The sequence below is a fragment of the Camellia sinensis genome, chromosome 1, assembly GCF_055761805.1.
Source record: "Camellia sinensis isolate YWXY chromosome 1, ASM5576180v1, whole genome shotgun sequence".
Taxonomy (NCBI): Eukaryota; Viridiplantae; Streptophyta; class Magnoliopsida; order Ericales; family Theaceae; genus Camellia; species Camellia sinensis.
In genome coordinates, this window is record NC_138961.1 from 19,958,064 (window position 1) to 19,972,191 (window position 14,128).

General features: G+C 35.5%; 1 protein-coding gene across 2 annotated transcripts; it reads left to right on the forward strand.

Annotated features, from left to right (window-relative positions):
- Nucleotides 1–2,164: 2,164 nt before the first annotated feature.
- Nucleotides 2,165–12,046, forward strand: LOC114321222 (uncharacterized). 2 transcript variants are annotated; one of them, XM_082872984.1, is made up of 10 exons: nt 2,165–2,413; nt 3,175–3,325; nt 3,951–4,148; nt 4,300–4,422; nt 5,206–5,243; nt 5,327–5,495; nt 6,361–10,254; nt 10,352–10,447; nt 10,598–10,734; nt 11,499–12,046. In XM_082872984.1, the coding sequence occupies exons 3-10, from the start codon at nt 4,146–4,148 to the stop codon at nt 11,701–11,703; spliced, it is 4,665 nt and encodes a 1,554-aa protein (XP_082729110.1). In that variant the 5' UTR covers nt 2,165–2,413; nt 3,175–3,325; nt 3,951–4,145; the 3' UTR covers nt 11,704–12,046. The 2 variants fall into 2 exon arrangements, with proteins under 2 accessions (XP_082729110.1, XP_028124191.2); XM_028268390.2 differs by lacking the exon at nt 3,175–3,325.
- Nucleotides 12,047–14,128: the final 2,082 nt, after the last annotated feature.

Here is a 14,128-nt window from a genome sequence, read left to right on the forward strand (position 1 = left end):
TCCACGGACCAAGAATCGGCCCGGTCCAGGCGAGCGGCCCGCGTGTGGCAATTTTTTCATAACTAACTTGGACCATAGTCTTGGCCTAAGTCCATTCTTGAAGCATCCATAACTCCCTTCCTTCGAAAAATTTGAATACCTCAAAAGGCTTACACCCTTAGACAAAAAATAGGATTTAATGCCCATCAATGCTCTCCTCTACAATTAATGTGGGATAGAAAGTTTCACATTTTTCCCAACATCTCTTTTATAAGGTCAACTTAATGAGTCAATTTTTCATTCAAATCTTAATGATTTTTAGTCATTCTTTTTGTGGTGTAAAGATTTAATTACAAAAAATCTAAACCCACTTTAATCCACTTCGATAGAGAATTAAGACCCACTTTAATTTTGCAATATTATAATGAATTATAATTAATATGATAAAAAATATGTACCATAAAATTTTCCGCAGATATTATATATTGTAGCCATAAAATGGTAATTTAGAAGATGGCAATGTTGTCAAAGGTAAATTCCCTTGATTTGCCAATGCAACATAAAATAGGTACAACCACTAGTGAGAACAATTGATTTGACTAGTTTTGATGACAAATCGATGTTGTTGTAATTTCATATTGGAAAATGATTGGTGGCCCTAAAAAATTTGCCCCTAATGCCCCTAATTTCCATTTTTAGAAACTGTTTTCTTTTTTTTCTTTCTTTTTTCCTTTTTTTTTTTTTTTTTTTTACCTAAAGTGGAAATTTCGGGGCATTCGAGCCCCGAAATTCGGGCCCTCAAGCAAGACTGTTTCATATTAATCGTAGCAATCTTTGAAGAGCAAAGCGCACAGTATAAAATTTGTCATTATTGAACCAGTCAAAGTTCTACTTTACCTAGCTTGTTTTAAACATTAGACCCAAAATGTTGTAAAAATTGAAAGCAAAGCATACACATTGCCACATATGTATATACCAGTTAAAGTGCTACTTTACCTAGCTTGCTTTAAACATTAGACCCAAAATGTTGTAAAAGTTGAAAGCAAAGCGCACACACATTGTCACTCATCTATATACTTGTTCTAATATAGCAATGCTAGCAATATAAAATGAATAATTGAATAATTCACAAAAAAAATATAATAAATTGTTAGAATTAAATCTAGTTATACTTACATTCAAAATAAATCTCAACTTGTTCATAAACTTTTTACGATTCATTCTGTGTTTTTAACCCTAGTGATTCTAATAATGGGTTCGTTGCATTTTTCAAAAGGTAACTCTATTCATTTTAGGTTTGAATAATCATCTATTTTTAATACCGCTCAATTAAACTCAATTCAACAAACTTTAATTCTAGTTATTCAAGCATGATAGTTATTTTAGGTGGCACAACTCAAAATTATATCTAATATTAATATTTAAAATGTTTTTTGAATGAATTAATTAAGCTCAATATGGCGAGACAAATATTTTTGTAAGAAAATTTTGTGAAATTATATTTCTAACTGCCAAAATTTATACTATATTTTTAAATGCCAAATGTGAATACCTCTTAAAGCCTCAAGTAAAATACATGATAAGAGATTCAATTTTAAGTGAAATAAAACTCCTCATTAGAACGTTACAATGCGCCACCAAAAAATTAAAATAAAATAAAAATTTGAAAACTACCAAAATGAAAAAACCAGCTAACAAGCAAAATTGCATTGTAAAAATCTCCAACATCTTTCTACATATATTATATATATTGATTTAATATGTTGATAAGAATTCATAGATCTAACGAGAATATTTATGTGTTTAGCACTAAACTCGAAAACAATTGTGTAAAAAATAAAACACTAGATACGATATAAACAGGATTATATATAGATTTTATATGTATAAGTATATAATATAAAAATAAATAAAAGATCTTGATACTATATTGTAGGTATCATTGAATTGGGAGCAACTAGATTTGGACCCGTGAACATGGGTGAGTTGGTCCTACAACTGTCTTTACAATGCAACTGTACTGAAAAACAACAACACTAATAGGAAGGGTACAAATAGAAAATTACAAAAAACTGATGGGGACAAAACAGAAATATCAATAACTAATAAGGACAAAAAAATAACAACGCAAATATAGCAGCAACTGATAAATAAATAAATACTAGTACCACCTCCACCGCCAGCTAACGCTCACTCTCTCTCTCTCTCTCTCTCCCCATAACCCCCACTTCACGTTGTTCGTTTCTCTCTCTAAAACACACACACAATGTGTATTGGAATTGAAGAAGATGGAGTTGTTGAACCGAAGTAGGAGAGATTGAATGCAGAGAGAGCGATGATTAGGGAGAAGATGTTCAGGTTGCATAGGCACAAATCGTCTACTAAATCTGGAGAGAGAATCGACTTCAACTTCTCCAACATTCAGGCTCTTCAGGTCCCCTTTCTCTCTCTAAAACCCTCCTTTTTCTCTCTCGTTGTGTGTTTGTTCATTCAAATTTTGATCTTTTGGATCTCTGCTTGGCCTCATTAATGCGTTTAATTTGCTGTTCCATTGAAAAAATAGTCAATTTACGTTGATTTCACATGTATATATACGTTTTTGTTACTATGTATAATAATATATGTATGGAGACACACCAGACATGTATATATTTCTCTGATTGATAAAGAGTTGTTAATATTACATTGTGTTGAAATAGTGTAAATTATCTAATAATAAAGATTCATGTTATTACTAGAGTTCTTCATGATGAAACTGATTGTTTTCATTAATAAGTACTTTGCTGGATTTGTTGCTTCGTGTTCGCATTATTGATTTTGGGATGTGTTTGATGTGATTAGATGGCTTTGGCTTTGGATTTTGGGATGGCTTTCGCATTATTGATAGTCGCACCATTTTGGCTAATAGAATAAGAAAATTTTGTATTGGGTACTTGGATGTATGCCAATGGAGGAGAGAAAATATTTTATTAAATTTTCTATCCTCATGATCTAACCACAATTCATGTGTAGAAAATTCGTCTGAATTAATTTGAAGGGAAGAAGGAAACTTCTTACTAAAATGTTTTCAAGTTTACTGGATCCTGTTTTCAATTGAGTATGATATCACATATCCAACTTATATTCAGCCACTACAGTTCTTTTTTTGATAACCGGTTGTTCAAGCCACCTTATGCACACTTTAACTAATCTCAGAACCCATGCAAAGCACCCCATTCACGTGGATTGGGCAGAGCCTACGGGAGTAACCCAAGGAGTTGATAACACCTATTGGAAGTTGAACCTGAGACCTGGAGGGAGCACACCCGCAGGCCCCAATCTGCACCCACTAGGCCAACCGCTTGAGGTTGTTCGTCTTTCCTTTTGTTTGCCCATTGAATTTCCTAGTTCCGTCATGGGTTCTTTTAATTGGATTGTCAAATCCCCTCTGGTTGGGCATCCAGCAATATTGACTTGTGATACATTGATACAGTATTGTTGTTCAAGCCTGCCATGGCTCTCATTATTATCAGAGAGTTCTTCTGTATGACAGAACAAGAACAAATAATCAATGCATTCTTTTTGATGCACTAGTGATATTATATCTTTGAACTGTGATACAAAATAGGACTTCTATTAGATTTTGCTGACTTCTGTCCAACATCAGCTTGAATTACACTACTACAGTCATGCTAGGCGGTTCTGGATTTAGAGTGAAGGCATATGGATGTCACTACCTAAGAAATTGTAACTATCACAACATGTTGACTGATTGAATAGTTTTAAAAAAATGGACTTTGTAATCTAATGTAATAACAGGCTGGCTTACGCTATTGTCTCCCCTGCCCTAGAATTATGACCCAATGATTTCTGTTTTGAGTTTTTATCCAAGCTTATTTGTTTTAACTTCTTTTTTTTTCCCTGTTACATTGTTCATTTAATTTATTTTTTTTTCATGGTTTTGCTCTCTCTATTTTTTTTTTCCCTTCTAGGTACCCAAAGGATGGGACAAGCTTTATGTCTCTCTTCTCTCCACAGAAACGGGGAAAACTGTCAGCAAATCAGGGAAAGCATCAGTACGGAATGGGACGTGTCGATGGACAGAGACTTTGTCAGAGTCTGTCTGGATTTCACAGGATGAAGCTCCAAAGGAATTTGAGCAATACTTATTCAAGCTAGTCGTTTCGATGGTTCATGCCTATGTTGATTACCATTGTGTCTTTTAATATCGTTTTAATTAAGATTTGACAAGCTGTGTGCCAACCATCATTTTTTCTCACTGGGTTCCTCTTCATGGTCATAGCAATTGATAACATCAAACTAACAGTGTGCTTATTGTAGGGTTCAGCTAGATCCAGTATCCTTGGAGAGGCTACCATTAATCTGGCAGGTTACATGAGTTCAAGAGCTTCTATTCCTGTTTCATTACCTTTGAAAAAGTGCAACCATGGGACAGTTTTACAAGTGAGTCATCTCCTAATGCTTCCAAAGTTTGTTTTCGGTTAATGATCCATGATGCTAAAACTCTTTTAGTTTATCTGGAAGTGTTGCACATATTTTTGATATATTTTTGGGTAAATTACAAAGACACACTCCATGAGGTTTGTCAAAAACATGGATTCCCCCTCACATTCTGCAAATTACGGATACCCCATTGTCAGGATTTTTCCTGCAACTGTTCTAATAGAAATAAATAAAATTATCATACTATCCTTATTTTCATCCACCCACCACAAAATCCTTCTCTCTACACCACCACAATATTCTCCGACCCTCCTCGGTGACATACCAAATGCTTGTAGTAAACAATAATGATGGTTTTGCTGATTGAGAGTGGGAGAGGGTGGTGTATCCAATCACATGTGCAACACTCTTACCATGTCACACTTTAGTAATATCAAATTATATATCTTAAAATCCCGCCATCGAAAATTTACACAAATTGGGTTTATCCCTTAATGCTTGTTGACACGAATATGATGTTATCTCAAGATTTAAGCTTCATGTTAAACCTCAATCACTCAAGTGAGTGGATTTAATTCATGGAAATTAAGATAATGGAGGTAATACTAAAACACTGCCTATTCAGATACACAACATTCTTAAGCATTGAACTTGATCCTTAGTGCTCCAACTGGAGTTTGGATTTGTTGGCCATCAACCTAGATTTCATTTGGTTTTAGCAAATAAAACTCTTAGTTTTAACCCCTCATTTGATACAAGAACTTTATCATCTTTCTTCTGCAGGTTGAGATTCAGTGCCTAACTCCAAGAACAAAAAGCAGGTTTGTTGTCTCACACGGGCTTTTTCTTCTTCCTATTTTTTTTAGTGTGTGTGTTGTAAAAGTTTGTTGTTGTCTTTTTTCAGAGAAGAAAAACAGAGACACACAAATTCATTTGCGGAAGATGCAAATTCAGATCTTGATGATTTGGAAAATAAATCAGAGGTGTCTGATTGTACATTCACTAGGAGTGTTGGATCTTCCTCTAGTAACCATTTGGATGGTACATCTCATCCAGGGGATCTTGCTAGCAGGGTATGCTCACCTAAACCTCTCATAATGTGATGTGTTGAAGTACTTCTATAAAAAGTTGCTGCCTTTTTTGTCTGCTCACAGCTATTTTCTTACTGCTTAATCATATTGATATTCAGCAATATTAATACGATGGTAAAATCTCATCTTGTGTGTTGGCTGAATTGACAACAGTCACACCAAACCCTCAAGTATGCTCAAACTGTGTATGATATCTACCATGGATCTTGATCCAGAATTTTTTCATTCTTTGTGGGAAGGAGGGCATAATAAGGTCTCTTAGGTCAATTTTCTTTTGTTCTTTTGTAAATATTTAAAAATATTATGATATATCATAAAAAATAATTGCCATCATAGAACAGCTTATCTTAATGTTTTATTGTCTTGAAGTTTAAAACATTAATAGGTATCATTTGGAAAGTCTCATATGTAATGATACAATGTTATTTGGAGAATTGTTTTGAGGATGTAAATACAGTCACTATATTAGGTATCACATACTTGTTTACTTTGGTTATTAATTACTGTTATGGTGGTGACTCTTCAGGGAGATTTTTCTCTGCACACTTGAGAAATATCTCGTTCTTATTACCTGGGAGTATAATGAGACTATCTTAATAATCTGGAGGTTCAAAAGCCATTTCATGGACCATAGTGTTCTTAAATCTTCAGTTTTTTGAATTAAATAGACCAGGAATCAAGGCTTCTGCATTTTGTCAAATATCACATGGAATTATGCAAGAGATGTCTCATTTAGTTTAGTCAGATATTGTTTTTCCATATCCCTACTGGCACACTTCAAATAGATTTATTTCATGGCCTTCATGCTGCCCTATGGAGCTAACAATCCAATTTCTTCTTGTTGCAGGAGACAAGTTTCTCAGCATCAGGTAGCTTTGACTCAACAGAAGATTCCTTAGGAAGGGAAAGCTTTTCTCCTCAAAGTAACATAAGTGGGGTTGTACAAAATGTCATTGGAAGGCAAGATTCAGCTGGCTCGCAATTTTGTGCACCTCATGGCTCTCATCCCGTCTATGATTCTCCCGGTTCAAACAACTCATCTAATAGTTCAGTGAACTCTGGTTCAGTAAGGCATCTTCAGAATCAAAGAGGAAACTATGGACAAATCTCACATATCACGTCACCATTACGAAATGCTGGTTCCTCTATAAATTTTCTGGAAACTGAAGAGGTCACAATTGAAGAACTTCGGGCAGAAGCTGGGATGTGGGAACGAAATGCTCGGAAGTTAATGCTTGATCGGGAATTATTGAGTAAGGAATTTGCTGAGCAGTCAAAACAACTGACAAATCTTGATGTGGAGCTTTCTGCATCACGTACAGAATGTGATGGGCTCAAGCAGGAAATTGAACACTTAAAAGTCCTCTTAGATGAATCGATGGAGAAACAAAAAGGTATTGAGAATTTGAAGATTCAATCCAAGGATATGGATAATATTCAGAAAGTATTGGAAGATGAAATCAAGTTTCAGAAAGATTCGAATGATGGTTTGGCTATGCAGCTTAAGAAAACACAGGACTCAAACCTTGAGCTTGTTTCCATCCTTCAGGAAATGGAAGAGACAATAGAGAAACAAAAGTTGGAGATAGAGAACCTCACAGTGCTGAAATCTAAATTTGGTGATTCAGGTAAAAAGTACAGTTTCAGGCCTGAGGACAATGGAGAAGTAAATCCAAGCGAGGAAGTTTCGGCAGAGAAAATGAGGAAGGTCTCTTGTGATTCAGATTTGGAAGGTAGTCCTGTGGAACACCTGATAACTGTTTCGTATGCAGAGTTTGAACAAGAGGACTACTCAAATTTAGAACTCCAGCTGCAACAGCTGCGAGAATCACAAAAGAATTTGGAAAGTACCATTCTACATCTAGAAAAAACACTGGAGGACAAAAATCATGAGATAATAATTGAACGAGACCTCAAGTGTCAAACTCTTCAGGATTGTGAAGCGGAATGGAGATGTAAATTAACTGTGAAAGAGGAGGAAATCATCAACTTGGAAGCAAAGTTATCAAAAGCACTTGGCAACAGAGATTCAACAGTAACGGAGTCTGAAAATAGAGGTGATCTCAATCTGATCGAAGAAATTGAAGTTCTAAAAGAAAAGGTTCAGGAGCTTGAGAAAGATTGCAATGAGCTTACAGATGAGAACTTGGAACTTCTGCTTAAGCTAAAAGAAGCCGGAAAGAATCTACCAATAAATAGTGCCTCTGAATCTGATGTAAGAAAACTTAGGTACCAAATATGCCAGCTCAAACAGGAGATAAAGAATGAGGAAATCCCTATTGAACGAGTTGCCACCAATCATATACGGATTCAAAATGTAGATCTTGAACATAAGTGTGCTGAAATGGAACTCCAGTTGCTGTCTTTCAAGGATGAAGCTTGTTATCTTAATGCTGAACTTCAAAAATGTCATTCTAAAATAGAAGAGCAGGAAATTCAAATTGCTGCACTGCAGCGACAGTTAGAATATTGCCAAGGGGAAAAAACTGGAAGTAAGGACAATCCTGCAGATATTGGTACAAAGTTGGAGAACTCTGAATCTCTAAATGCCATTGATAAGTTTGAATTGCTGCCTGCATTATTTGAACAGCTCCAACTTCTCTTAGTCAATGTAAAGAAGCAACGGTATACTCTTTATTCACCTGTAGATACTGAATATACATATGCTGCTAATAATTCATTTAGTTTATATTGTAAAGAACTGACTACTCAAAAAGGACTGGAGGAAGCTGTATTGGACAATTTGGTCCAGCTGAACAAATTATTTGAAGCAAAGATAGCTGTGTGTGAAGACAATCTTCCATGTACGGAAACAGTGATCACATCCACAAATGCTAATGAAATCCAAAACAAACCAGAGGGTGATAATTTGGAGAAAATTACCCTTTGTGCTTGTAGTGAAGGAATCAGCAGTTCGAATAAGGAAGTAAAATCCAGAGTTGCAGATCTGAGTAAGGAACTGTTGGCAAAAACTTCTCAGATAGAAGATCTTAATGCTGACCTTTTGCTGAGGGAAGAAGAGATCGAAGCTTTAAGGCATCATCAAAGGGACTTGGAAACTCAAATTTCTGATCTCCAAAAGATAAAAGAACAGATGGAAGGAAATATGGAAATCATGCAAAGAGAAAGAAGTGTCACCTCTGAATGTTTGGATAATTTGAAAAATGATTTGATGGTGCTAAGCAGCAGTATGGAATCCAAAATTTCAGACAACAAGGTCCTTGAGAGGAAATCACTGGAGCTAGAAAGTACCAGATGTGAATTAGAGCATCACTTGTCAGAACTAGAAGAAGAAAACTTATGTTTATCGGGACGGATAGCTGGCTTGGAGGCTCAATTAAGATATTTGACGGAGGCAAGGGAGGCAAGTCGTTTGGAACTGCAGCATTCAGAATCTCATGTTTTGAATCTTCAGGATGATATAAGAAAATTGGAAAATGAAATGGAGACTCAAAAGATTAGTATGAAACAGAAGACAGAGGACATGCAAAACCGGTGGTTAGAGGCTCAAGAAGAGTGCGATTATCTGAAAAAAGCAAATCCGAAATTGCAAGCAACTGCAGAAAGTCTCATTGAAGAATGTAGTTCACTTCAAAAATCCAATAGAGAGCTAACAAAGAAAAAAATTGAATTGCAAGAGTGTTGTACTGTTTTGGAAGTGGAACTCAAGGTATCGCGAAATAAATTCTTTAACTGCTTGGAAAAGATTGAAGATTTAGATGCAAAATTTTCTGCAATTCTTGAGGAAATTGCCTCAAAAGAGAAAATTTGGATTTCAGAACTGGATGCTCTCCGCCAACAAAATGAAGAATATAAAGAGAAACTTGTTGTCAAGGATGGCTTGTTTACTCTAATTTACTCGGAGAAGGCAGCTGAAGTTGAAAACCATCAAGAGGTAGCAGACCTCACTGGTCAGATTCCTGAAGCTGATCTTGAAGAAGTCCAAGGAAATTTTCAGTTGTCTCAGAAGAAGATTGAGATCACCCACATGGACTGTGACAGAAAGATACTAGATCTGATGAATGAGCTTGCTGTTTCCAAAGAAAATCATGAAATTCTGGTGGCTAACCATGAAAAGCTACTGGGGTTGTTGGAAGATGTCAGATCTAATGAAGACAAACTCAAAGGCACGATTAATAGTCTTGAATCGAAACTAAAATCAGCTGAACATGAAAGGCTACAACTTACAGAAGAAATTTCCGGCCTGAAAATCCAATTGCAGAAAATTTCACCTCTTCAGGATGAAGTTTTGGTTCTCAAGGGGTCGCTCTACGGGACAAAATTTGAAAATGAAAAACTGCAGACCTCATTACAATTTTTATCTGGAGATTATGAAGAATTGAAGACCGAGAGAATCTCACTTCTTCAGAAAATCTCAAGCATGCAGAAGGCTACTTCTGAATTGGAGAATTGCAAACGCAGTAAAGACGCCTTGGAAGAAAAGATGTTGCGGCTGGAAGGGGATTTAACTGCAAGTCAAGCACAATGCACCCAGGATTCTGAGCTGAAAAATGAGCTTGGTCGAATTAAAAGACTGAATAGCCAATTTCTGTGGAAGATAAAACATGTTGAGGAGGAGAAGGAAGAGTGGCTCCAGAGAGCTCAAGCCCTTGAAGAGGAGCTGAAGCAGAAGAAAGAAGTAAAACAGGAACAAATTGAGTCCAGAAGTAACCATTTTGTTGAAGACCCAAGATCCTGTGCTACAAATACTTCTATCAACCAGGAATTGAAACTTTCAGAGGTTCTCATCAGCTATTTTTCTGTCTCATTTTAATTTGATATTATTTGGATTTGAAGAATAAAAACACTGATTTGTAAAGTTTGTGTTGTATTGACAGAAAAAGGAAGAGGGTAACATTGTCCAATTAAGCAAAGATCAATCAGAATCATGTGTGAAGACTGAAAATCAAGGAATAGCTCTCCATCAAAGACACGTAATATTATCATACTGCTTTGCTGCGTTCCATTATGACTTTCCAATCTCAATAAATGAGAATAATATTTATTCTCGTGGTTTTATTTACAAAGCATATGTAAATTACAAACTTCACCTTTCTTGTCCTCGTTTTCCTTTTAACTCTCAGGACAATGATGAACAATATGATAATACGGCAAGCTCTCCAAAGGCAGCAATTGATACAGCTTCTAGGATACAATTTCTTGAGAATGAACTTGCCGAGGCTTTGGAGGCAAATGACTTGTATAAAGCACAGCTTAAGAGGTGAGCAATGTTCTTATTCTTAGCATAGTATGTCTTTGCTTCTTACAGCTCATACCCTAGAGATGTTATTTCCTTGCAGTAATAAAATTTTTTGAACATCCTTTCTTCTAGGTTTTTACATGCTTTAGGAGAGAGATGATGATATCTACCAAGTAATCTGGATCAAAATAAACTGATGCATTTAACTGCTGTGAAACATATTGCATGCCCTGTCAGACCTTGAATTCTACTTTATTAGCATTTCAGATTTTTTATGAACTCTTTGGGTTTTGAGTTGAATGCATCTCAAGTCCACATTGCCAAAATGGTGTACTAGCTGAAACATGAAGTTGGAGAGTATAATCTACTAGATCTTATTTAAAACATTGATTTCTGCTTTTATCCTTAGTAGTAGGAAACTCTTACTTGGGTGACCTTTTTTACTCAAAAACTCAATTTTGTGCTCTAATGTATGAAACTAGTAAGAAACACACTCCCAATTGAGATAGAACATCCCAAATATAGAAATCTCAAATAAGCAAAAGAAAAACAATTCAAATTTATTCTAACACTTCTACCACCCTGCAACCACCCCATCATCACCACCTGCCACCACCACAACCACTATTCCACCATTTCCACCACTACATCACCACCACTAATACAATCACTAGCACATTAGTTTCAAGATCGCAACCAAACATTGGGAAATGCTAGCGTAAGAGAGTGAAAGCATTTTTAGTTCCATATGTAACAGTTGTAATGGGTTTTTCTCTTCTTTTCAGTTTGCTGGCTGAGGAGGTACAAATTGGTCAAGCAATCAACAAAGAAGAAGAAAAACAGAAAGCAGATAAGCTGGAAGCCGAGTTAAGAGAGATTAGTGAGCGCTATTTGGACATGAGTCTCAAATATGCAGAGGTAGAAGCTCAGCGGGAACAACTTGTGATGAAGCTCAAGGCCGCCAATAGTGGGAAGAAATGGTTTTCATAAAGACAGGAGGGAGGTTTTGGCTTTTATCTTCCCAATATCTTAGCAATTTTCCACTCTATTCTTCATTTTTTTTTTTTCTGTAGAGTTATAGCTTCTATTACAACTTGCGCTTTTTACATGTGATAAAAGAAAATATATCCCATACAAGGCGGTGGAGGAGGAGGCAGCTCCTTACATTAAAGGAGGTGAGATGAAGAAATGAAGATGTCTTTATATTTTTGGTCGGGGAAAGAGATTAAATGTTAGCTTAGCTTGTACCAAATATCCCATACAAAATTTAGCTAAAACAGAAATATAATTTTTTTAAAGATAATAATAATCTGATCACAGCCCCTTGTAATTCCCTCTCCTAGTTCAGGTACAATAGCAAAAGTGTGTTGAGACCGGATCTTCTGAAGCAATGGATGAATGGGCACGAAGCGTATACTTTCAATTAAAAATTTTAATATGAGAATATATAATTTTTAAGACTTTCGTTTTTGTGCTGAACCAATAATTTGGGTACATAAGATTGGAAAATGTCATATATATATATATTCACTAGTTTTGACTGGGACTCACAGCAAAACTTGTGAATGTGTTTGTACATTATTTATAAAAATGTTAGGGGACCTGTTTGGGATGGTTTTCATTCCATAGATCTCGTTTTCATTCTGAATTTTTTATTTTTATAATTTTTTAAAATAAAAACAGCAGAAAGTTCAAAAACTTGTCACTTTCCTTTTTTATAAATTTGATTTTGAGAAATATATTTGGCAACGATCCATTTTTTTCCCTGAACAATGTTCATTTTTCATTTGGCTAAAATTAAAAAACAGGAGTTGATTTTTTGGACTTTTTTCAGTTAGATTTATTTTTTTATTTTAGTGACTACTATTTTAAAATTATGTCAAATTTCTTTATTTCTTAGAGTCATCTTTGACTAGACAATGTTTAAAAAATCAGAAAAACCAAAAAAGACAAAAATAAGCCATACTTAAGTATTTTCTTATACAATTTGAATTAACTTGGCCTTTAGTGAATTTTTTCAAGATTGATTTTTTTTTTTTTTTTTTTGGTCTAAGGGAAGCAGGAAGGAGGAAACAGCACTAAAATAAAACAGTTTAAATAAACAAAATAAAACAGTTTAAATAATATAATATAATAAAACTTACAATTGTTTACTGGAATGAAACAAACAATTCTTCAAAATACATAACTTGAAAACGAACTTGAACATAAAATTACAGAGATAGTTATTTTTCTTTTCTTGATGAATGAGCACTCTCAATTTTTTCTAACTCTACCTATCAATTTACTAGGTTCCCCAATTTATAAGCCAAATAAAGTAACTATGCAGCTCATGACTAGTGGCTGGAAGAGCATGATGGTTATAGCGATCCTGGTTCTTCCTTCTTTAATTGTTGTATCCGGACTTAGGTTCCGTGGAGTTGGTTGTTGTATATATCTTGTTGTCATTCTTTAATTCCATATATTTGAGTTTTAGGATGTATTGGGCGTGTTTCGAACAGGTTGGTTGTGCTTTAGTCCCATTCCTAGCTGCCTAGATTTTTGGTGGTCCGCTCGAGCGGGTCCATTGGCGCTCGAGCGGAGTTTTCACACTCTCAGCATTTTGTGCCTCTACAAAACTTCTATAGATGCGTTTTTCACGCTCAAGCGGATATTCTTGCTCTCGAGCGGGTCACGCTCGAGCGGGTGTGCAATGTCTGTAAAAGTACTGGACAAGTGAAATCTACGCTCGAGCGGGCTTCCCTTTGCGCTCGAGCGGGTGTGTTTTGCAGTTTTGTCTTGACGCTGGAACGGGTATTCTTGCGCTCGAGCAGGTCCAATTTTTGTGTTTGACGCTCAAGCGTCCTACTCGAGCAGGTCATACGTATATCAGATCACAGCTGGGTCATTTTGAATCACTTTTCAACATCCTTTCTCTCTCTTACTTTTCAAAAAACTCCATTGGAGAGCTCCTTTCACTAGAAACCCAACTTCTCTCTAGATATTGATCTAGTTAGAGTGATCTCCCACCTTAGTCCCTTTGTAAAAAGAGTGGAGTTTGTTGTGGGCTATCTTTTGATCCGAAAAGTTCTTGATTTGGAGCACTTCAAGATTTCTACATCTTCTTCCTTTGAACTCCGAATTTGAGGTAGGGATAACTACTCATTCCTATGGTCTTTGACATAAACTATTAGTCTTTTTGATATAATATTGAGTTTGGTGATTTTGGGTGTTAGGGTTTCAAAATGTATAAAAGAGGGGTTTTGTATTTTAAGCATATACATGTGTATTTGGGTCTAGAAATAAGATTATTGGTGTTGTTAATAATATTTGGACCTTTGGGTCAATATTGAGCTTAAGGGGGAAAATGCCATATTTGGGTATATTTGGATCATTAGTGTAATTAATGACATTTGTTATGGAATTATAAAATTGA